Source organism: Stegostoma tigrinum, chromosome 34, assembly GCF_030684315.1.
Source record: "Stegostoma tigrinum isolate sSteTig4 chromosome 34, sSteTig4.hap1, whole genome shotgun sequence".
Classification (NCBI taxonomy): domain Eukaryota; kingdom Metazoa; phylum Chordata; class Chondrichthyes; order Orectolobiformes; family Stegostomatidae; genus Stegostoma; species Stegostoma tigrinum.
The window spans coordinates 23177147-23201689 of NC_081387.1; the positions used below are offsets into that span (position 1 = coordinate 23177147).

Below are 24543 nucleotides of genomic sequence, written 5' to 3' on the forward strand. Positions count from 1 at the left end.
TGTCCAAGAAAAGGCGGAAAATGTTCGATCAGATTGTGGGAAAGTAAGAGGTGAGTCCCGAACCCTCTTTAATTTCAGGAAGGGCTCATTCCCAGTGGGATCGGGTGGATTTTAGTCCCGCTGAAAGATCCCAATCAAATGCAAGGAGTTGAACGGGGAGCCGCTGGGGATTGTGCAGTGAAAAGGTGAAACCTTTCTCCAATGTCTCTGATCAGCTGCACAGAGCCTGGAGCTGGTTCCTGTCAGTATAAGGGAACAGGAGGGAGAGGCAATGTGTAACATTCACTTCTCAGGGTCAGACACAGCGACTGGAAAGGGAGACGGAAGTGAAAAGGAGGAACAGAGTGAGGGCCATGAGATGGAACATGACCCATTGGGGTTTCTGTTCAAAGGCAAATAATTCAATCCTGGAGGTAATTGTGTGTTTTCATCCCCGGGAACAGACCTTTGAAGCAGAAAGTTAATGTTCAGCCATTCCTCCATCCACATTGATTGCAGTTTGCTGCTTTGTCTAAGTCGGGTCTTTAAAGAGAATTGATGCACTAACTTTCCCTTCCCCTGTGGAAATATTTAATTTGTACATTTTAGAGAGATGGATAAGGGAAGTGAGGATACTGTGAGGAAAAACACTTTCACACTGCGAGTAGTTCGAGCTTGGAATGTGCTGCCTGGAAATGTGGTGGAGGCAGGCTCAGTTGGGGAATTGGGGAGAGTATGGGATGGTGGTTTGGATGATAATGGTGTGCAGGGATATTGGGAAAAGGCAGGAGATTGGCCCGAGATCATAGACCCAGACACAATGTTGGAGATGGTGCATGCACGATGGGCAGAATGGCCTCCCTCTGCATCAGCATCATTCTGTGACTGTGTGAAGTTTGAGCCGATCTATTCACACAGACCTGTGCTGTATCCAACAGACCATCTCCGAGGGCCTCCCCTTCCTCAGGGATAGCATTGCCCATGTGAGGGTCAGGGGCTGTGGGCACTTGCCTCATTTGCCTGGTCCAGGAGAAAGACCTTTGCAGAATCTCCCACACTGACAGAGTGGGGGAAGCACTTGGATAGAATTGTCCCACACAAACAGCAGTGACCCAGTTGCCATCAGTGGGTGGGAATCAGAAAGCTGTCCCAGCCAGGCAGGACTGCCCTCTCTCCCCTGTCCTCCAGGTGTGTTGTATAGGGCCTTTTCCTAAATCCTGTCATCCCCAGGATGGGGGGAATGTGAGGTGGGATGGTCTCAGGTTGTGGAGGCACTGAGGTAAATATCTCCCTGCACGTAGACCCCATCACTGTCTCCAGCTTGGATTCACTGTCAGTGTGAAGACTGGGTTAATATCTCTGACCAGTTCAAACTGGCCTCAGGAACCAACATGAATCAGAGGAAGAACGAGGGCCATGTTCTTTGGAAACTGGCCTGAGAGATCCTTGTTCCCTTCACTGTCAGGGGAGACATCTTAAAGGTGCAGGGAATTTTATTCCAAGAGACCAGGGTGTGTGCTAAAACTGGGAATGAGTCGCTCTGGACAAAGTGAAACAGAGTGTGTGAAAGGAACACTCCCTCTCGGTTGTGGGTAAGAAGCTGGTCATTATGTGTGGTGTGGTCTCAGTGTTGTGCCCTGACAGCAGCTCCGGGCCGCTCCTCACTCCCACATCACCGCCATCACCCAGGCTGTTGTCCTTTTGACTGGGAGGACACAGATGCACTGTGTTCACTGGGACATGATGTACAAACCTAATGATAAAGCGGGGAACAAAGGACCCAACATCCTCTGTTCATGCTCATGTACGGCCTCCGACATGGACTCTTAGCTTGTTAAACAGCCTTTTGTATATTACCTCATCAAATGCCTCCTGGAAATCCAAATATATTACATATTACATCCCTTTATCTATCCTGCCTGTTACCTGTGCAAAAAATTCCTGTACATTTGACAGTCATGATTCCAGCTTGACGAAAGCATGCTGATTCTGATTGGCCATACTGTGTATTTCTAAATACTCTGATATTATGTTCTTTATAACAGATTCTACCAGTTTCCCAAAAGCAAATGTTCACTTAACTGATCTATAATTTTTTTTTTGCTTTCTGCCTTTTTTGAACAAGAACATTCTTTGACAGTTTTCTGCCTCTCTGTACTTCTTCAGAATCAAAGAATTCCTGGAAGATGTGCATCCCCTGTCGTTGTGACGTATTCTTTTAATATTCTAAGATGCATCCTGTCACATCCATGGTACTTATCAGCTTCTAGTGCCTTGAGTTTCCTCTCATGATCGTTACTGTATTTATTCCTTTCTTCCTTTACCCCTTGTATATTTAGTCACTTTGGATGCTAATAATGTCTTCCTGTCTGAGGACTGATGCTAAGATTTTCTTCAGCTTGCCTGTTTTTTCCTCATTCTCCAATTTTTTGTCCCCATCCTCATTCTCTAAGGGCCCGATGTTTGCTTTGGCCTCTCCCCTCTATAATATATATTTAGAGAAGCTTTTGCTGTCCATCATGGTATTACTTAAAATATTACACTGAATGTTTATTTTCTCCCTGTTTATTTTTTATCAACCATTTTTAGTTGGACTTGAAAACTTTTCCAATCATGTGGCTGAATGTTTGCTGCATTGTATGTTTTTCCTTTGATTTGATGCTTTACTTCTCTTTCCGAGAATCCTTTCTGGTTGATTGATTGATTTAATGTCACGTGTACTGACTTACAGTGAAAAGTTTTGTTTACGAGCAGTACTGGGAGATCATAGTAAGCAAGACATATAGATCAAAGGGTGACAAAAAAGCCTTAGACAGAGGCCCACAGGTTACTTGGCGCAGGGTGTGTGCGAGACAAGATCAACATTGTTTGAAGTTAGAGAGCCCGTTCATCAGTTTAATAACAGACAGGAAGAAGCTGTTCCTGAAGCTGTTGGTCTGGGTTTTCAAGTGACTCTCTCATCTGCTTGATGGAAGAGGTTGCAGGAGATGGTTACCGGGGTGCAATGGGTCTTTGCTGATGTTGGCCACCTGTTTGCAGCAGCGAGCCATGGAAATGGAGTCCATGGATGGAAAGTTGGCTGCTGTGATGGTCAGGGCTGTGTACACCACCTTCTGTAGCTTCCTATGGCCCTGGGCAGAACAGTTGCTGTACCAGGCTGTTACGTACCTGGACAGCGTGCTTTCATGGTGCATGTGTAGAAGTTGGTGACGTGCCGAATTTGAGGACAAAGAGGCGTTGTTGCCCCTCTTCGACCGGCACATCTATGTGGAAAGCCCCGCACAGGCTGTCGGTTGATAGAATCCCTGGAGTGTGGGATGGGCCCTTTGACCTGACATGTCCACACCGACCCTCAGAGCGCCCCACCCAGAGCCATCCACCTATAACACACCTAATCTACACATCCCTGAACACATTGGGCAATTTAACGTTGCCATTCCCCCTAAGCTGCATATCTTTGGACTGTGGGAGTGAGCCAGAGCACCCAGAGGAAACCCACACAGTCACAGGGAGGATGTGCAAACTCCACACAGACAGTCGCCCGAGGGTGGAATCGAACTCGGGTCCCTGGAACTGTGGGGCAGCAGTGCAAACCACTGAGCCACTCCTCGGAACTTGATGCTTTCCACTCTCTCAAGCTCAGCTCCGTTGCTGTAGACTGGGGCATGTTCTCCTCTTTCCTTCCAGAAATCAATGATCAGTCAATTTCTCATTGAGATGTATCTTTGCTGGACCCATGAACTATTTTCTTCACTGCCTCCCACTTTTCCTCAATTGTCTTTGCTGTTAAACACCTTTCTCACTCCACTGTCATCAACTCTGACCTCATTCCTTTATAATCATCCTTATTTGAGTGAAGTATCTTTATATAAGTGAAGTTATGCGAGGAGTCAGAGAAAATGAGTGAGATTCTAAATGAGTACTTTGCGTCGGTATTCACAGAGGAGAGGGACATGACAGATGTTGAGGTTCGGGGTAGATGTTTGATTACCCTAGGTCAAGTCAGCATGAAGAGGGGGGGAATTGTTGGGTATTCTAAAAGGCATTAGGGTGGCGTAGTCCCCAGGTCTGGATGGGATCTATCCCAGGTTACTGAGGGAAGCAACAGAGGAAATATCTGGGACCTTAACAGATATCTTTGCAGCATCCTTGAGCACGGATGAGGTCCCAGAAGACTGGAGAATTGCTAACGTTGTCCCCCTGTTGAAGAAGGGTAGCAAGGATAATCCAGGTAATTATAGACCAGTGAGCCTGACGTCAGTGATGGGGAAGCTGCTGGAGAAGATACTGAGGGATAGGATCTATTTACATTTGGAAGAAAATGGGCTTTTAGTGATAGGCAGCATGGTTTTGTGCAAGGACAGTCATGTCTTCCCAACTTGATAGAATTCTTTGAGGAAGTGACAAAGTTGATAGATGAGGGAAGGGTTGTGGATGTCATATATGTGGACTTCAACATGGCGTTTGATAAGGTTCCCCATGGTAGGCTGATGGAGAAAGTGAAATCACATGGGGTCCAGGGTGTACTAGCTAGATGGATAGAGAACTGGCTGGGCAACAGGAGACAGAGAGTTGTGGTGGAAGGGAGTTTCTTAAAATGGAGAACTGTGACCAGTGGTGTTCCACAGGGATCTGTGATTGGACCACTGTTGTTGGTGATCTTGGTAAGTGATTTGGAGGAAGGTATAGATGGTCTGATTCGCAAGTTTGCAGCTGACACTAAGATTGGTGGAGTAGCAGATAGTGAAGGGGACTGTTGGAGAATGCAGCAGAACATAGGTAGATTGGAGAGTTGGGCGGAGAAATGGCAGATGGAGTTTAATTCAGGCAAATGCGAGGTGATGCATTTTGGAAGATCCAATTCAAGTGCAAACTGTACGGTAAATGGAAAAGCTCTGGGGAAAATTGATGCACAGAGAGATCTGGGCATTCAGGTCCATTGTACCCTGAAGGTGGCAACACAGGTGAATAGAGTGGCCAAGAAGGCATACAGCATGCATTGATTCGTCGGACGGGGAATTGATTACAAGAGTTGGCAGGCCATGTTACAATTGTATAGGACTTTGGCTTGACCACATTTGGAATACTGCGTACAGTTCTGGTCGCCACATTCCCAAAAGGATGTGGATGCCTTGGAGAGGGTGCAGAGGAGGTTTGTCAGGATGTTGCCTGGTATGGAGAGCTATGAAGGGAGGTTGAGTAGATTAGGATTATTTACATTAGAAAGACGGAGATTGAGGGAGGACCTGATTGAGGTCTACAAAATCATGAGAGGTATAGACAGGGTGGATAGCAAGAATTTTTTTCCCAGAGTGGGGGACTCAATTACTAGGGGTCACGATTTAAAGGTGAGAGAGGAAAACTTTAAGGAAGATATGCGTGGAATGTTCTTTACACAGAGGGTGGTGGGCGCCTGGAACGCGTTGCCAGTGGAGGTGGTAGAGGTGGGCACGATAGTGTCATTGAAGATATATCTAGACAGATACATGAATGGGCAGGGAGCAGAGGGATACAGATCCGTGGAAAATAGGTGACAGGATTAGATAGAGGATCTGGATCAGCGCAGGCTTGGAGGGGTGAAGGGCCTGTTCCTGTGCTGTAATTTTCTTTGTTCTTTGTTCTTGTTCTTATTTAAGTTTTATACTTCTGATTCCAAACCAACTTCCTCTTTGTCAAACAGAATGCTACATTTTATGATATTATGGTCACAGTTTCCTTGGAGATATGTTACTCCGCCATTACTTATTCAACCTGCCTCATTACATATCATCATCCCTTTAAAAAAAGGCCCTGATGCCTGGTTGGATCCATAACATATTGTTTGAGGAAACTGCCCTGAATCCTTTTTCATGCCAATCTCTGCCAATCTCACATCACATTCAAATGATGATTAAAGTCATCCATGATTAATGTACTTTGTTACATGTGCTCCGTATCTCCTAATGTTCTCTGCCCTACCATGCAGCTACTTCTCTGGGAGCTACAGATTACTCCGATCAGAGTTTTCACCCTGTGTTTATATCTTGCTTGTATGGATTCTCATCTTCTGATCCAAGGTCATTTCTTGCTATTGTGCTTATCCCATCCTGGAAAAACATTATTATCTCACCACCTTTTTCTTCCTGCTTACCCTTTTGAAAAGTCACATACACTTGAATATTTAGTTCCCAGCTTTGATCTCCTTGTAACTGTTGTCTCCATAATGACTATAAAATCAACGCTTTTATCCGGTATTTGTGATGTTCATTCAATTGTCCTGAATACTACGTGCATTCCAGAGGAATTAATTTTGCCCTTTTTTCTCCCAGTGGCCCTGTTTACTGCTGTTATTCTATGTCTGTCTATTCTGCCCCTTCCTGCCTCACTCAGGGTGTTGTTATCCAAATAGGAGGCCCATAATGCTGCCATTCCCTCTTGCTTTGGAAACCTACATTTCTCCTCTCCCAAACCCTTCCTTTGTCTAATCAATGTAAAGCTCTCTCTACAGCCCTTGTTATTCGATTCACTGGGGCTTTGGTTATAGCAGGGTTCAAGTGAAGCCTATCCTATCAGAGCCACTCCCTCCTGTCCCAGTACTGGTCCCAGTGCCCATGAACTGGATCCCATTCCACTCCCACCAATCTTTGAGCCATGGAGCCATATGGAAATATAAATTGATTTAACTCAATAAATTGGGAATAAAATGGTGGCATCAATCTCAGTGACTGTGAAAATTCCGGATTTTCATAGAAACTCACTTGGTTCGACAGTGTCCTTTCAGGAAAAAAAACCCATTCTCTTTACTTGGTCTCTGACTAAATCACACTCCAGATCTCAGGGACAGGACGGACATGTATTTGGAATAACAAGGACTGATTGGGAATAGTCAAAATACCTCTATGCACAGGAAATTGTGTCTCACTAACTTGATTGAGTTGCATTTTGGAAAGTTAAATCAGGGCAGAACCTACACATTTAGTAGTAAGGTCCTGGGAAGTGTTGCTGAACAGAGACCTTGGAGTGCAGGTTCATATTTCCTTGAAAGAGGGGTCTCAGGGTGACAGTACAGTGAAGTATGCATTTGGCAGAGAACAGAGAACATAGAACAGTACATCACAGGATGCTTGTGTTTATTGGTCAGTGCATTGAGTACAGGAGTTGGGGTGTAGTGTTGCGGCTGTACAGGACATTGGTTGGACCAGTTTTGGAAAACTGCATTCAGTTCTGATCTCTCTGCTGTTGGAAAGATGTTGTTAAAGTTGCTTTTGAGACAGTGATTTGGTCACAGCACAAAAAGTAATTTTTCGTCTGAAAGTGAATTGTCGTCAGAGATTCAGTGACTGGTTACAGCACAAGTGAGGGCCGTTCAGCTGTTCCAGTCTGTGCCAGCCCTCTGCAACGGTAATTCACTGAGCTCCACTCCCTGCTCTTTGCCCATTTCCCTGCAATTTATTTTTATCCTGTTGCCTATCTAATTGCTTTTTGTAGCCATGTCCAATTCTGCATTCCAGATCCTTTTGGCAGAAGCTGTAGGTGTGACGTAGCCCAGTGCCATACAGCAACATGTCAGTCCTCTTGATACTTCAATGCTCCCCACTGTGATAAGGTGCCTACTTCTCCCTCTGTGCTGGTCAGCAATGCAAGCAGGTCAGCACAAAGTGAGTCAGCACTGAGGAAATAGTGTAAGAGCCATAAGACGCATCTTATGTAGATGCGAGAGATGTGTGTATTCCTGTGTGCAGAGTGACCTGGCAGAAGCAATGCAAGTCAAAACTGTCACAAAGTTGCCTGCAGTGAATTTCATCTGCCATGTGGCTGTTCAACAAGGCTGCTCATAATCTCTCGAGATCTGTTGCCATTTTCCTCTCGTTTACTGCATGTTCAGGTTTTTAGACACCCAAATGTTTTGTCTAAATCCAAGTCCTTAACGTATTTCAGGAATAGGAATGGCCATTCAACTTTGGGAAGACCTCACTCCAGCCTGTAAAATCTCTACTTTCTATAAACAAAATGTGTTCCATCCCTTACTGATGTTGTATTTCTGCTGCCCTCTCATTACTTTAGCAACTTGTCTGTGCACTGACCATGGTAGGAGGGATGGTAGGGATTAGGGGGTCACTGTCTGGGCCAGCAGACCTATGACCCATCCCTAATTGCCCTGGAGGAGTTAGTGGTGAACGACCTTCTTGGAACCACTCCTTGGGGAGCAGTTACACCCACAATGCTGTTTGGGAGGGAATTCCAAGGATTTGACCCAAAGAAAGTGAAGTAACAGTTAAATTGTTCATCATCAGAATTGTTTGTGGCCTGGAGGGGACCTTGGAAGCCATCGGAATTTCAAATTTTCTGGGAAGAATATTGTTCAATATTTAAGTCGATGTTTGTGAGTAGATAGACAGATCAAGTGTGTTAACCCCACCATCTCCATGTGACCTCATGGAAAATATCACTTGTGTTGAACCTTACAAATCTTTACTCTCTCTTTATTAGACCATGACTGCGCAATGGCCATGAATTCTTCATCCAGAGAGCTTTACTGATTTTCTGTATTTTTAATCATGGATTTAAATCGGGAAAAACTGTTGTAAAAACCAAGGACTTCTGAAGGATTGTTGCATTTTTGTAAAGCAAGGAAAGTGGAATTCACTGGAAGTGCTGTTTACACAGCTACATGTTCAAGCAGAACGAGAAGCTTAGTTTGCAGATGAACTTGAGCCAATGGTTTTGGCTGAATGGAGCTTTGGCTGACAAGTAGCTGATTGGTCTGTGGACGAGTGAGTTATCAAGGATAAAGGCCTTCTGCCAGTCAGTGACCAGGATAACTGAACAGCTTGGGTGGTGTGAATGAAGTGGCAGAAGCAATTAGATCTCTGTAAGAGCAGGAGCTGTCTCTTTTCTCTGCTGCAAAAACCACCAGAAGCCTGAAGAAAGTGGATTTGTTTTCTTGTCACTGGTTGCTGTGAGCTGTGGCTCTTAACCTGTCAGCCAGAGACTTTATGTGTATGCACTAGCCATTCTGCACATTCTCCAAACAAGTGAAAATCTCTAGAGAAGCAGAATCAAGGAGCAGCATGCCCTGACAAGCTGGAAGGACCATCTCAGTGAATCCTGTGAAGCAGGACGATTGAACTATGATCCCAGGCTTACCCTTTCTCCATCGCACTCAGGTTTTTTTGATGTCTGTGTGTCTAAATGTGTGTGTAGAAGGAGCTTTATATGGAGAATGGAGTTTTAACCTGAAGACTTACATATACATATCAAAGGTTCGCAATTGTTTAGATGTAACTAGAATCTATTTATTTGTAAGAAATAGTAATTCCTGTGAATTGCAGAAACCTGGCTCATGCTTTTTGCCAACATGAGTCTAAAAGACAAATAAACAGGAGAGTTTTGTGTACTTTTACACAATATTGAATTTAATGATAATTCTAGGAATAGCAGGACTTGATGTTGAGCTCAATACCCCTGTGAGGTGTAACACAGATTGCTCCAGTACTGTTACAGCACTGGCATCCAACCGAAGATGTGGAAAATTGCCCAGGGATATCTGTCCACAAAAAAGCAGAACAAATCCAACCCGGCCAATTCCCACGCCATCAGTAAAGTGATGGAAGGTGTCATGAACAGTGCTATCAAGCTGCCCCTGCTCAGCAGTAACCTGTTCAGTGACGCCCAGTTTGGGCTCCGCCAGGGCCAGTCAGCTCCTGACCTCATTGCAGCCTTGGCTCAGACATGAACAAAAGAGCTGAATTCCAGAGGTGAGGTGAGAGTGACAGAGCTGTATTTGACTGAGTGTGGCATCAAGGAGCCCCAGCAAAACTGGATCAATGGGTATCGGGGGAATGTCTCTGGTGATTGGAGTCATACCTGACACGTAGGAAGATGGCTGTGGGTGGTGGAGGTCACCATCGTAATGTCAGTAGTGGGGATGTTCGCCAATGATTGCACAATATTCAGCACCAATCACGACTCCTCAGACACTGAAGCAGTCCGTGTCTAAATGGAACAAGATCTGGACAATGTCCAGGAGAGGGCTGACAAGTGGAAAGTCACATTCATGCCAGGCAAATACCAGGCAATGACCATCTCCAATAAGAGATAATCTACTTGTTGTTTGCTGACATTCAGTGATATTATGCCCCACTATTAATATCCTGGGAGATTACCAAAGAACGGGTCAGAGGCTGGGAATACTACAGCAAATAACTCACCTCCTGATTCCCCAAAACCTGTCCATCATCTATAAGGTGATATCCAGGAATGTGATGGAATATTCCACACTTGCCTGGATGGATGCCGCTTCAAAAACACTCAAGAGACTTGACACCATCCTGGACAATGTAACTGGTGTTTAATTGGCACCACATTTACAAGCGTTCTGTCCCTCCACCACTGATGCTCAGTCGCAGCAGTGTGTGCCCTATCTACATGATACTCTGCAGAAATGCACCAATTTTCCTCAGACACAACCTTCCAAACCCACAACCTCTACTATCTATAGGGATAAAGGGCAACAGAAAAATGAGAACATCACCACCTTCAAGTTCCCCTCTGAGCCACTCACCATCCTGACTTGGAAATATATCACTGTTCCTTCGCTGTCACGGAGTCAATATCCTGGAATTCCCTCCCTAGTGGCATGTGGGGCTACCTACAGCAGTGGACTACAACATCTCCAAAAGGCAATTCACCACCAGCTTCTCAGCCAGGGACACCCATGTTTTGTTGTGAAGGAAAAACCAGGGTGGAACATTCAGTCCCTGGGCATCAGTTGATATCTAATCACGGTTAGAAACCTGTGACCAACAACTCCTCAATTTCGAACCTTACATCCCTAAACAACATGGAATGAGTCTCATCTTGACTGGGTTAATTTTCCTTTTATATATATTACTTTTCCATTGCACCATTTTATATAATATTCTCTCATCTGACGCTGCAGAACATTTTCCTTCATCTGCTGTCGGTAAAACCCACTTTCTTGATGAACAATGACAGAAAATACTCATTTTGAAACTCAATCATATCTTTTCCTTCATCAACAGGTCTCCATTTTGACCCCTTATCAGCTCCACCACTCCCCTTTTATAACCTGTCTACTGTTAATACACCGATAAAAACTGTTCAGATCTCCTTTATCTTTACCAGACCTTTGGACTCCTCATTATCTTCCAGTTTATCAAAAGCAAAAGCTGTGCTGTGGAACACAGGAGCCCACAAACAGGATGGTGGGCAGGTTCAATCTTGATTATTGGATTAAGATGTGAAAATGCGTCAATGGTCTTTCAGTAAGCCTGGAAATGGACAGTCAAACTTGAGTCTAAATTCTAATATCGACATGACATCTGAACTTGAGGTGGCCTCCCATTTGGTTTTCTGCTCTGGGAAAAAGCAAACTCTCCGTTGTTATTGCAAAATGTTTACACTGTCGTTCTTCTCTCTCTGCCATGCCTTTACTCAGTTTGGAATGTATAAAGTATGAAATGTAGTGAATAACGTGCCTATGAAGGATAACAAAGTGTGGAGCTGGATGAACACAGCAGGCCAAGCAGCATCCCAGCAGAACAAAAGCTGACGTTTTGGGCCTAGACCCTTCATCAGAAAGGGGGATTGGGAGAGGGTTCTGGAATAAATAGGGAGAGAGGGGGAGGCGGACTGAAGATGGAGAGAAAAGAAGATAGGTAGAGAGGGGAGTATGGGCGAGGAGGTAGGGAGGGGATAGGTCAGTCCAGGGAGGACGGACAGGTCAAGGTGGTGGGATGAGGTTAGTAGGTAGGAAATGGAGGTGCGGCTTGAGGTGGGAGGAGGGGATGGGTGAGAGGAAGAACAGGTTCGGGAGCCGGGGACGAGCTGGGCTGGTTGTGTGATGCAGTGGGGGGAGGGGACGAGCTGGGCTGGTTGTGTGATGCAGTCGGGGGAAAGGGAGATTTTGAAGCTGGTGAAGTCCACATTGATACCATTGGGCTGTGGGGTTCCCAAGCGGAATATGATTTGCTGTTCCTGCAACCTGGCGGAAGTGTCGGAGGATGATGCGTTGTAACCGGAGTTTGGTGGGGTGGTATGTGAGGACAAGGGGAATTCTGTGGTGGTTGTTGCAGGGGTGGGGTGTGAGGGTTGTGTTGCGGGAAATGGGGAAGAGGCGGTGGAGGGCATTCTCGACCACTGAGGGGGGGAAGTTGCGGTTCTTGAAGAACATGGACATCTGGGATGTGCGGGAGTGGAATGTCTTGTCGTGGGAGCAGATGCGGTGGAGGCAAAGGAATTGGGAATAGGGGATGGAATTTTTGCAGGAGGGTGGGTGGGAGGAGGTGTATTCTAGGTAGCTGTGGGAGTTAGTGGGCTTGAAATGGACATCCATTTCTAGCTGGTTACCTGAGATGGCGACTGAGAGGTCCAGGAAGATGAGGGATGTGTTGGAGATGGCCCAGGTGAACTTGAGGTTGGGGTGGAAGGTGTTGGTGAAGTGGATGAACTGTTCGAGTGCCTCTTGGGAGCAATTTCCCGCAACACATCCTGCCCCCCCGCAACAACCACCCGAAGAGATCCCCCTCATCCTCACATACCACCCCACCAACCTCCGGATTCAATGCATCATCCTCTGACACTTCTGCCATCTACAATCCGACCCCACCACCCAAGACATTTTTCCATCCCCACCCTTGTCTGCTTTCCGGAGAGACCACTCTCTCCGTGACTCCCTTGTACGCTCCACACTCCCCTCCACCCCCAACACACCCAGCACCTTCCCCTGCAACCGCAGGAAGTGCTACACTTGCCCCCACACCTCCTCCCTCACCCCCATCCCAGGCCTCAAGATGACTTTCCATGTTAAGCAGATGTTCCCCTGCACATCTGCCAATGTGGTATACTGTATCCGCTGTACCCGGTGTGGCTTCCTCTACATTGGGGAAACCAAGCAGAGGCTTGGGGACCGCTTTGCAGAACACCTCCGCTTGGTTCGCAATAAACAACTGCACCTCCCAGTCGCGAACCATTTTAACTCCCCTCCCGTTCCTTAGACGGCTTGTCCATCATAGGCCTCCTGCAGTGCCACAATGATGCCACCCGAAGGTTGCAAGAACAGTAACTCATATTCCGCTTGGGAACCCTGCAGCTCAATGGTATCAATGTGGACTTCACAAGCTTCAAAATCTCCCCTTCCCCTGCTGCATCCCAAAACCAGCTCAGCTCATCCCCTCTCCCCCACTGCATCACAAAACCAGCCCAGCTTGTCCCCGCCTCCCTAATCCTCTCACCCATCCCTTCCTCCCACCTCAAGCCGCATCTCCATTCCCTACCTACTAACCTCATCCCGCCTCCTTGACCTGTCCGTCCTCCCTGGAATCCTCTCCCCATCCCCCTCTCTGATGAAGGGTCTAGGCCCGAAACGTCAGCTTTTGTGCTCCTGAGATGCTGCTTGGCCTGCTGTGTTCATCCAGCCTCACACTTTGTTATCCTGGATTCTCCAGCATCTGCAGTTCCCATTATCTCTGCCTGTGAGGGATGATCTTTTATTTAACGCACAAACACCTGTTTGATACAATCAATTACTCAAATCTGTCCATTCTATTAGATCATTGCTGATCAACATGCCAACTCCTTACTCACCTTTTTTATCTGTATTGATCAATACACGTACCAAGCCAAAAAAAAACTCAGCCCAGACATTTTATTTTTAACCTTTAGAGGTTTTTGGGGAGAGTTCCGGAATTTCATTGCCCTTTTTGTGAAAGACAAGTCCAGAGATCAGACCTAAATGGCAACTCTATATTGCTGTCCGATCATGCCTACTTCTGGATTCTGATTTCCCTGTGCTTATGTTTATGAAATCCTGATCATTCTCAATATCTCAATCTTTAACCTACTAAAGTCAAGACATTGCAAATCACATTCGTGCAAACTTTTCCTCGGGATGTAATGCTCCACGTGCTGGCTTCATTCCAGTGAAAAAGCAAAACATATTCAAATGAAGGAGGGAGGTAAAAAAGAGTAAATGTACCTGATTAGCCTGACATCAATTGTTGGAAACATGATGGAATCAATGATTGAGGAAGTAATCGCAGCAGCGTTGGAAAATCATAATCTAATCAAACAGAGTCAGCGTGGCTTCATGAAATGGAAATTGTGTCTGACTAATTCATGAGAGATTTTCAACCAGCGTGGATACAGGGGAAACCATTAATGTGTTATATTTGGACTTCCAGAAGTTGTTGTACAAGGTACCATGCGGTTAAGTTCGGTTTAGCTCAGTTCACTAGACGTTTGGTTTGTAAAACAGTGTGATGCTAACATTGCGGGTGCAATCCCTGCCCTGGCTGAGGTTACCCTGAAGGACTCTCCTTCTCAACCCTTCCCCTTGCCTGAGGTGTGGGTGCCTGCAGCTTAAATCACCACCAGTAACTCTGTCTCATGAGAAAGCAGCCGTATGGTCTGGTAAGACTGTGGCAACTGGAGGTAGTATATCGGCATGAGTAGAGAATTGGCCCATGAGCAGGAAGCAGTCAGTGGGGATAAGGGACCCTTTTTCAGGTTGGTGACCTGTGACCAGTGGCATTCCACAAGGTTCAGTGCTGGGATCACAGCAGTGTATGATCGATATCAATGACTTGGAGGCAGGAAGCAAGTTTACTGTAGCCAAGTGTGCAAATGACACGAAGAAAGATGGAAAGGCAATTTGTGAGAGGGATATAAACAGTTTATAGAGAGATGTTGGTAAGTTAAGCAAATGAGCAAAGAGCTGGCAAATGCAGTATCATGTGGGAAAATGTGATGTTGTTCATTTTGGAAGGGATAACAAAAGAACACAGTATTGTTTCAACGGAGGAAAAACTGCAGAAAGCTGCAACACAAAAGGGACTTGTGCACGAAACACGGAAAGCCAGCATACAGGCACAGCAGGTAATCAGAAAGGATCACAGTCCAAAGATGTGCATGTTGAGTGGATTTGCTGTATTAAATTGACTATCATGTCCAGGGATCTGCAGGCGAGGTGTATCAGCCATGAGATGTGCAGAGTTAGGAGAATAGGGTAGTGGGTTGTGTTTGGGTCAGTGCAGACTCAATGGGTGGAACGGCCTCTTTTCACTGCAGGGTTCTGTGATTTTTCCTGTCTATTACTGGCCTTACTGAAGTTGAGGACACTGGGTTGAGAACAGAGCTGCTGGCTTTCAAACGAAACTTGAAATTTTACCGCATTATGCTCACAAGCTCATATTCATTGATTTCCATTGACACAGTCAATTCATCTATCTTGTTTAAAATGCTGCATGCTCTCAGATGAAGAGCTCTGAACATTGACTTTCTACTGTTTCTATGTATTCTGCTTTTGTTTCTGCTACACTATTAGAGCCAAGAGTAATGATTAGGCCCTTCAGCCCATTGAGGCTGCATCAATAAAATAAATCACCGAACTACACTGATCTCACTTTGCAGCACTTGGCCCAAAGCCGGGAATGTTAGACATTGGAAGTGCTTATCCATGTATTTTTAAAGGTTCTGCCAATCCTCTCAGGCAGCTCATTCCAGATTCCCACATCCTCTGGATGAAAAATATTTTCCTCAGATTCCCCCTAAACCTCCTGCTCTTCTTCTTAAAATTATGTCCCTTCAATATTGACCCTTCAACTAAGGGCAACAGTCATTTCCCATCTACCCTGTCCATGCCCCTCATAATCTTACCCTCCTCAATCAGGCCCCCCTCTTCCCGCCTCAGCCTTCTCTGCTCTAAAGGAAACAACCCGAGCCTATCCAATCTCTCTTCATAGCTCAACTACTACAACCCAGGCAACATCCTGGTGAGTCTTCAGTCCACCCCTTAAAGTGCAGTCACATTCATTCTCTGATGTAGTGACCAGAACCGTACACTGTACTGCAGTGGTGGCCGAACTGAAGTCCTGTATAACTCAACATAACACCTCATGTTCTTATAATCTATCCCATGATTCATAAAGGCAACTGTCCATGTGCCACGTTAACCATCCAATTAACCTGTCCTGCCGTCTTCAGGGATCAGTGGACAATCTCACCAATATCTCTCTGTTGCTCTGAGCTTCCTATGATCTGCAATTAAACAGGACACTATTGTTTTGTTCCATCTTCTAAAGAGCATCATGTCACACTTTTCAGGATTAATCTCCATGTACCACTGATGTGCCGATCTCACCAACCTATATGCAGGGTCTTGTCACCTAAAGCTCCCTCCTCTCTATTAACCACACAAAAATCTTCGTGTTGCCTGGAAATTTACTGAATATTCCTTTCACATTCTCATCCAGATTGTCTATATAAATCTGTGTAAATTACAAACAATATGGGACGAAGCGCGGATCCCTGTGGTATGTCACTGGACACTGGATTCCAGTCACACAAACAGCATTTCACCCCATCCTCTGTCTCCGACCACTTGGACAATTTTGGATCCATTTTGCCAAATTACCTTAAATCAAAAGCACTTTTCCGTTCTTTATCAGTCTCCCATGTGAGATCCTGTCAAAGGCTTTGCTGAAATCCATATAAACCACATCACTGCGTTACCCTCACCCAAACATTTGGTCATCTCCTCAAAAAATTCAGTCAAATTTGCTCAGCACGGCCTCCCTCTGACAAAACTCTGCTGACTATTCCTGGTCAAATCTTGCCTGTCTGAATGGAGATGACTTCTCTCCTTCAGAATTATCTCCGATAGTTTCCCAAACACTGATGCATGACTCACTGGTCTGTGATTCCCTGGTTTATTGCGACCAGCCTTCTTGGAAAGTGGAAACACATCAGGTGTCCTCCAGTCCTCTGGCATCTCCCCTGTAGCCAGAGAGGAATTAAAAATGTGTGTCAGGGCCCCTGTAATTATCTCTCTCACTTCACACAGCAGCCTGGGATACAACTTTTCTTGTAATTCATTCACAGGAAGTGGATGTCACTGGCTGTGCCAGCATTGTTTTATTGCCCTGGGGGTATTTATGAGTCAATCACATTGCTGTGGGTCTGGACTCACATGTGGGCCAGACCAGGTAATGATGGCAGGTTCCTTCCCTCAAGGACATTGGTGAATCAGATGGGATTTCTGACAATCAACAATGGCTTTATGGTCATTTTTAAACTTTCAGTTCCAGATTTTCATGTAATTCAAAATCCATCATCTACCAGGACAGAATCCGAACCAAGCCCCCAGAACATGACCTGGATCTCTGGAGTAACAGTCCAGAGTTAGTCCCACTGGACCTTCGCCTCAGCCAGACCCGGAATTTTGTCCACATTTGAACTCACCAAAACCTCCATTGACTCCTCACTCTCTTTGTCAAATAACTGAAGAACATCACAGTCCATGTTCCCAAATTCTATGCACATTTTTTTGCTCCAAAATGAAGACAGAAGTGAAGTACTCATTTCAAACCCAACCACGACCCTCTGGTTCATTGCACAGATTGCCCCTTTGGTCCCTAATGGGCTCTGAGTAAAGTTAGAGAACATGGTATTCAGGGTGAGCATGCCAACTGGATACAAAGTTGGTTTTACTTTGGAGACAGAGTTTGGTGGTGTTGGGGGATTGTTTTTTAGACTGTGACCATTGGTGTTCCACAGGTACTGGGTTCACTTTTGCTTGTCATTGATATAAATGATTTGGATGAGAATATGGGAGGTGTGCTGAGTAAGTTTGAAGATGACATCAGGATGAGTGGGATTGTGGACAGTGAAGAAGGTTATCTAAGACCAGAAAGAAATCTTGACCAGTTGGGTCAATGGGCTGAGGAGTAGCAGATGGAGTTTAATTTGGACAGATGTGAGGTATTGCCTTTTAGTAAAACAAAAAAGGCCAGGACTTATTACAATTAATGGTACGGCCCAGGGCGGTGTTGTAGAACAGAGAGAATGAGGGGTTCAGCTACAAAATCCTTTGAAATCTGTGTCACAGGGCAGTTAAGAGCCCATTTTGCACACTTGCCCTCATTGCTCAGACCTTTGACGATGGGAGATAGGACATCATGTTGACATTGTATGAGATGTTGGCCTCTCCTGGACGGCTGTGTCCAGTTCTGGTCAGAGAGTCATAGAGTCACAGAGATGTACAGCACGAAAGCAGACCCTTCGCTCCTACGTGTCCATGTTGCCCAGATATCCTACATTAGTCTCGTCCACTTGCCAGCATTTGGACCATAATTCGTCTGAGCACTCCCTATTCATTTGCCCATCCAGATGCATTTTAAATTTTGTAATTGTACCAGCCTCCACACCTTCCTCTGGCAGCTCATTCCATCCATGAGTCACCCACTGCGTGAAAAAATTGCCCCTAAGATCCCTTTTCAATCTTTCCCCTCTCGCCTTAAACCTGTGCCCTCTAGTTTTAAACACCCCCACCCTGGGGAAATCCATTTACTCTATCCCAGCTGCTCATGATTTTGTAAACTTTTATAAGGTCACTCTTCAACCTCTGATGCTCCAGGGAAATTCATTCCAGCCCATTCAGCCCGACTGTGCAGCTTCAACCCTCCAACCTTGGCAATCCCCTTGTAAACTTTTTCTGAATCCATTCAAGTTTTCACAACATCCTTACAACCAGCAAACCTTAAACAGACCATCGCTTGCAGCAAACTACCCAACCTTCAGGACAACATTGACCACAACACCACACAACCCTGTTATGGTAACCTCTGTAAAACATGTCAGATCATCAACATGGACACCGCCATCACGCATGGGAACACCACCCACCCACGTGCACAGCAGTTACTCATGTGGCTTGGCCAACGTTGTCTATCATCCGCTGCAGGTACGGATGGCTCGAGGCATGGTACATGGGCGAAACTGTGCAGACACTATGACAACTGATGAATGGATATTGTGCAACTCTCGCCAAACCGTGATGGCCTCTCCCATTGGGGAACACTTCAGCGCTCAAGGACATTCAGCCTCGAATCTTTGGGGAAACATCCTCCAAGGCGGACTTTGGGAAACACAATAATACAGATTTGCGAACAGAGGCTGATAGCCAAGTTCGGTCCCCATGAGGACGGCCTCAACTGGGATCTTGGGTTCATGTCACACGACAGTGACCCAACCACACTATACACTCCCACACAGATCCTCTCTCATACATACACTGTCTCTCTCTACACCCCCCCCCCACACACACACACACACACACACACACACACATACTTATTCTCTCTCTCTCTATCTCACACACACACTCACACACTTATTCTCTCTCTCTCTACACCCCCCAACACACACACAAACACACAAACACACTTATTCTCTCTCTCTCTATCTCACACACACACTTATTCTCTCTCTCTATCTCACACACACACACATACACGCACACACTTATTCTCTCTCTCTCTCACACACACACACACACTCACACACTTATTCTCTCTCTCTATCACACACACACACTTATTCTCTCTCTCTATCACACACACACTTATTCTCTCTCTCACACACACACACTCACACACTTATTCTCTCTCTCTCTATCACACACACACACTTATTCTCTCTCTCTATCACACACACACTTATTCTCTATCACACACACACACTTATTCTCTCTCTCTATCACACACACACTTATTCTCTCTCTATCTCACACACACACACTTATTCTCTCTCTCTCTATCACACACACACTTATTCTCTATCTCTATCACACACACACACACACATAAATCTATGGAGTGAATTTGTATTTGTAGATACGTTATAGTTTTGGGTCTATTTAACACATCCTCATCAGTGCTGTGGCTCTTTGATCTTTTACTATAAATTCTGTGTCTGATTCCTCCTCTCTCACCAACACCTGCGGGAGCGAGGCTTGAAAGCTTCTGTTTTCAAATAAATCTTTTGGATTAAACACCACACATGATGGTGTGTGATTTCAAACACTATACTCATATAATTTCATTCCATTGAACTCCTTTTGTCAGGAATACTGCTTCACATGTTAATTTGTCAAAAGAGTTGTCAGCACTTTGAAACTTAATACATGCTTCTCTCTCAAATGACTTCCCAGCACAGACTGAAAAACAAAGTCAGAGTCTGGAAAGATCTGCTCTTGTATCGTGAGGCTGTGGGGGAAGGTTAGATAGGAAGAAACTGTCCCACTTGGTGGAAGGATCAATAGGAAGATTGAGAACAGGTTGAAGGGAAAATGGCATTGGGAACATGATGTTCTGAAATTCAGTGCCTGACAGTGTGGTGGAGGCAGGGACATTTGAAGGATCTGTAGGGATGATTAGAATGGGTGGGTGTCACACAATAAACTTCTCCCGTGGAGAGCTGCACATGTGTGATCAGGTCCTGCACTCTAAGCATTCTGTGATCCTGTGCCTTACTGCAGATGCGGCTCCCGTGAGTCACACAGGTATTGACCAGCACCCACATACTACAGCTCCAACACATCACCTCCCTGCTGTCTCTATTGAGTTTTATCCAACTAATCAGGTTGCAAGTTTAGAAGTACCACTCAACAATATTTTGTAATTATTAGGAAGTAGTAATTCTCTAAATTTATTCTGATACTCAGATCCCTTACTTACCATCGCAACTGTTGTCACATTAAATTAACACCCTGAGACATGCTCTGGGTCATACTCTTTCTGTTTTATTTGTTACTTACCAAATCAGAATTTTTAATTTCTCCATTAAAAGTAAAATGTTTCAAGACAGAAAAAAATCTCACTATTTCTCTCTGACACGTCTATAAGTTCTCTTGCTGAGTGTGGTCACCTGGAGGTGATGCATTAATTTTAATAACATTAATGATTTTCGGTGAGTTACAGTTGAAAGAGCAACTTGCCCGCAGTGACACATTTGTTCGAAGGAGGGAGCAAAAGCCAAAGAGCGAATTCAGTGAAAACGAAAGTAAATGTTTTCAGGGAGGGGCTGTCGTTGTGAATGTCTCCATTTTTTACACATTTGTCCGAGAAAAGGCGGAAAATGTTCGATCAGATTGTGGGAAAGTAAGAGGTGAGTCTGAAACCCTCTTTAATTTCAGGAAGGGCTCATTCCCAGTGGGATCGGGTGGATTTTAGTCCCGCTGAAAGATCCCAATCAAATCCAAGGAGTTGAACGGGGAGCCGCTGGGGATTGTGCAGTGAAAAGGTGAAACCTTTCTCCAATGTCTCTGATCAGCTGCACAGAGCCTGGAGCTGGTTCCTGTCAGTATAAGGGAACAGGAGGGAGAGGCAATGTGTAACATTCACTTCTCAGGGTCAGACACAGCGACTGGAAAGGGAGACGGAAGTGAAAAGGAGGAACAGAGTGAGGGCCATGAGATGGAACATGACCCATTGGGGTTTCTGTTTAAAGGCAAATAATTCAATCCTGGAGACAATTGTGACGCTTCATGTCCTGACATAAACTTTAATTGAAGAGTTTCCCTTGTGTTGAGTCCATTCTCCGATTCCATTCTTTCCCATTTCGGGTTTTCTGCCTCCACCATCGAGAGCAGCTGCGTGGGCCCTCAGATCCGGAGCGCTCTCCATTCCTCAATCCATCAATTCCTCTCCACTTCCCTCCGCCTCCCTTCAGCTTGTTCCGAGAACCTCTCTGCAATTCTCTGCTCCTTTCAGCTGGTTCTTCAGATGTCGCTTTGACTGATCTTTTACTGAATTGATTTACATTCTGTTCGCTGCTTTCACTCTCAGTCTCTCCCTTGTTGAGCCCAGGATCTCCTGTGCTTTGCTGACTGCTCTCTCAGCATGGCCTGTCACCATCAGAGATTGATCCACACAAACCCCCTCCCTCAGTTCCTGCTCACTCGACGGAATTGTGTCTGTAAATGGACAGTGTAATTCCTTGCTCCTTTTGTTAAAACACATCACTTCACAATCTGCTCAGTTAAATTCAATCTGTCAGTTGTCTGCGTATTTCTTTCCCAAGGATGTAAGAAAATCACTTGTGAACATGACTGTTGTTATCCATGTGTTTTTGTGGATGTTTGAATCAATGCCTGTCCTTGATGGAAACCTGGCCAAGTAGTGATGACAATTTCTCCGGAAATAAATCCTCCCCATCTGGCTGCACTTCCATCATGAGACCCATCGAGGCTGTTCTGCTGGCCGTTTGGCCTTTTTCACACCTTTCCCTGACCCTCTGCTCTTTGGGTCCTCTCCTCCTGTTGAGCATCTCATCTCATTTAAATTCTCATTCTAACCCATCCTTCCCAGTAATTTTCTCACTGATGGACCTTCACTGTTTTCCTCCCTCATCCTCTGCATTAAACAACTTCTCATCTTTCTGATGAAAGGTCATCACCCTGAAACATTAACTTGCCTTCTGTCTCCCTAACAGATGAATAGATTGAGTTAATTCAGACTTTATTTTTTAATTTCTCATCATTGATAATTGAAGAATCTCCTTCTGAAATAGAATCAGATAGTTTTACAGCACAGAAACAGGCCCTTCGGCCCATTGCGTCCATGCAGATTCTGATTCTGTTTTCCAGGCCTTGGCCTGTAGCCTTGTCTGCGATGGATCGTCGAGTGCTGATCAGAATTATTCTGAAATGTCTGAGGTTCGTGCTCTTTTAGGCAGTGAGTTCCAGATATTCATACATTCTGGGTGAAACAAACTTTCTTTACATAGAACATAGAACATAGAACAGTACAGCACAGAACAGGCCCTTCAGCCCACAATGTTGTGCCGACCATTGATCCTCATGGATGCACCCTCAAATTTCTGTGACCATATGCATGTCCAGCAGTCTCTTAAATGACCCCAATGACCTTGCTTCCACAACTGCTGCTGGCAACGCATTCCATGCTCTCACAACTCTCTGCGTAAAGAACCTGCCTCTGACATCCCCTCTATACTTTCCACCAACCAGCTTAAAACTATGACCCCTCGTGCTAGCCATTTCTGCCCTGGGAAATAGTCTCTGGCTATCGACTCTATCTATGCCTCTCATTATCTTGTATACCTCAATTAGGTCCCCTCTCCTCCTCCTTTTCTCCAATGAAAAGAGACCGAGCTCAGTCAACCTCTCTTCATAAGATAAGCCCTCCAGTCCAGGCAGCATCCTGGTAAACCTCCTCTGAACCCTCTCCAAAGCATCCACATCTTTCCTATAATAGGGCGCCCAGAACTGGACGCAGTATTCCAAGTGCGGTCTAACCAAAGTTTTATAGAGTTTTACCTTCTAAGAAAATCCGAAAGAACTGCGGATGCTGAAAAACAGGAACAACAATGAAGTTGCCAGAAAAGCTTAGCAGGCCTGGCAAGAATAAAGAATAAAAAAAGGCAGAGTTAATGTTTCAGGTCCAGTGATGGTGGCTGTGAAAACGTCAGTTTGTAACCACATTTTGCTGCTCACAATGTGGTCTCCTCTACATTGGGGAAACGTAGTGTAGACATAGTGACGGCTTTGCAGAACATCTACGTTCTGATGGCAAAAAAAGACCCTGAACTACCTGTTGCCTGCCACTTTGATGCACTTGCTGCCTGACCAACATCTCTGTCTTGCTACAGTGTTCCAGCGAAGCCCAACGCAAGCTGGAGGAACAACACCTCATTTTCCGCTTGGGGACCCTACAGCACTCTGGACTCAATATTGAGTTCAGTAATTTTAGGGCCTAAAGTCTCCCATGTCCCAGCCCCCTAGCCCACACACCAGGCCTTGTTACCACACAGCCTGCCACTACACACTCCCTGTTGTTAGTCACTAACAGCCCCCATTAACAACTACTCACCCTCCCAGCCTGATCAATGGCAACTCCTTTGTCTGTCCAACTGTCTGTCTCTCTCTTTGGGCTCTATCCTCTCGTTTACTCCCTACCCCACCCACCTCCGTATTTCCTGCATCTCAATTGACATTTTCCCAGCCACCATCAGTTCTGAGGAAAAGTCACCGCACCCAAAACGTTAACTCTGAATTTTCCTTCACGGATGCTGCCAGACATGCTGGGCTTTTCTGGCAACTATATTTTTTCCCTCTTTACCTCCTCTTTCAGTTAAAGTGACCCCTGGATGAAGCGGGAGAAGAAGCTTTGCCTTATCTAACAAGTCTATGCCCCTTAAAACTTTTTACACTACAGTCAGATTCCCTGCTCAATTTTCTCTGCTTTGGGAAATCAACCCCAAACTCTCCAGACTATCTTCATTGCTGAACCACTCTAGCCCAGGAAACATCCTGGTGGATGCACTTTCACCCTCTCTGGTGCAATCATGTCTTTCCAGCACTGCACACGTTACTCCAACTAATTAAGTAACATTATACACTGCATACCTACTTATTCATCTTGCTGTCTCTCCATTGAGCTCACTGCCAGCTAATCCTCCCTCAATCCAAACTCCCCAACCCCTCTATCCCTAAATGTAACCCAGTGTCTTGAATCTCTTCCTGCAGCTGGACTCGATAATGATGATTTCACTGCTCGCTATGTTTCTCGATATACTTCCTGATCAGAGTTCTTCTGCAGTGTTTGTGAAAAATATCTCATTGCGGAATAGTCTGACTTTCTGAAGCTAGAGGTAAGTTTCAGACTGCATGATTTTAATGAGAATAGTTAGAAAAAGACAGACTTTCTGAACAACATAAACAGAGACAGGTCAGGAATATCAGCTCTGAGATTATATGATGAGACA

The 24543-nt window shown here is 45.3% G+C and overlaps 1 protein-coding gene across 4 annotated transcripts in view; it reads left to right on the top strand.

The window, feature by feature from the left end:
* Nucleotides 1-24543, top strand: part of LOC125446332 (butyrophilin subfamily 1 member A1-like) — a 56554-nt gene that overhangs the window by 88 nt on the left and 31923 nt on the right. The window contains exons 1-2 of one of the 4 annotated variants that reach the window (XM_059639499.1): nucleotides 1-50; nucleotides 24305-24429. The exon at nucleotides 1-50 is cut by the window's left edge and continues 88 nt beyond it. Coding sequence is in view for 1 of the 4 variants with exons in the window: in XM_059639497.1 (XP_059495480.1) it covers nucleotides 20718-20925 (208 nt within the window). In the remaining 3 variants the exon portion in view is untranslated. Of the gene's footprint in view, nucleotides 51-20702; nucleotides 20926-24304; nucleotides 24430-24543 lie in introns of those variants that run through there. The other 3 variants (XM_059639498.1, XM_059639497.1, XM_059639500.1) reach the window with 3 other exon arrangements.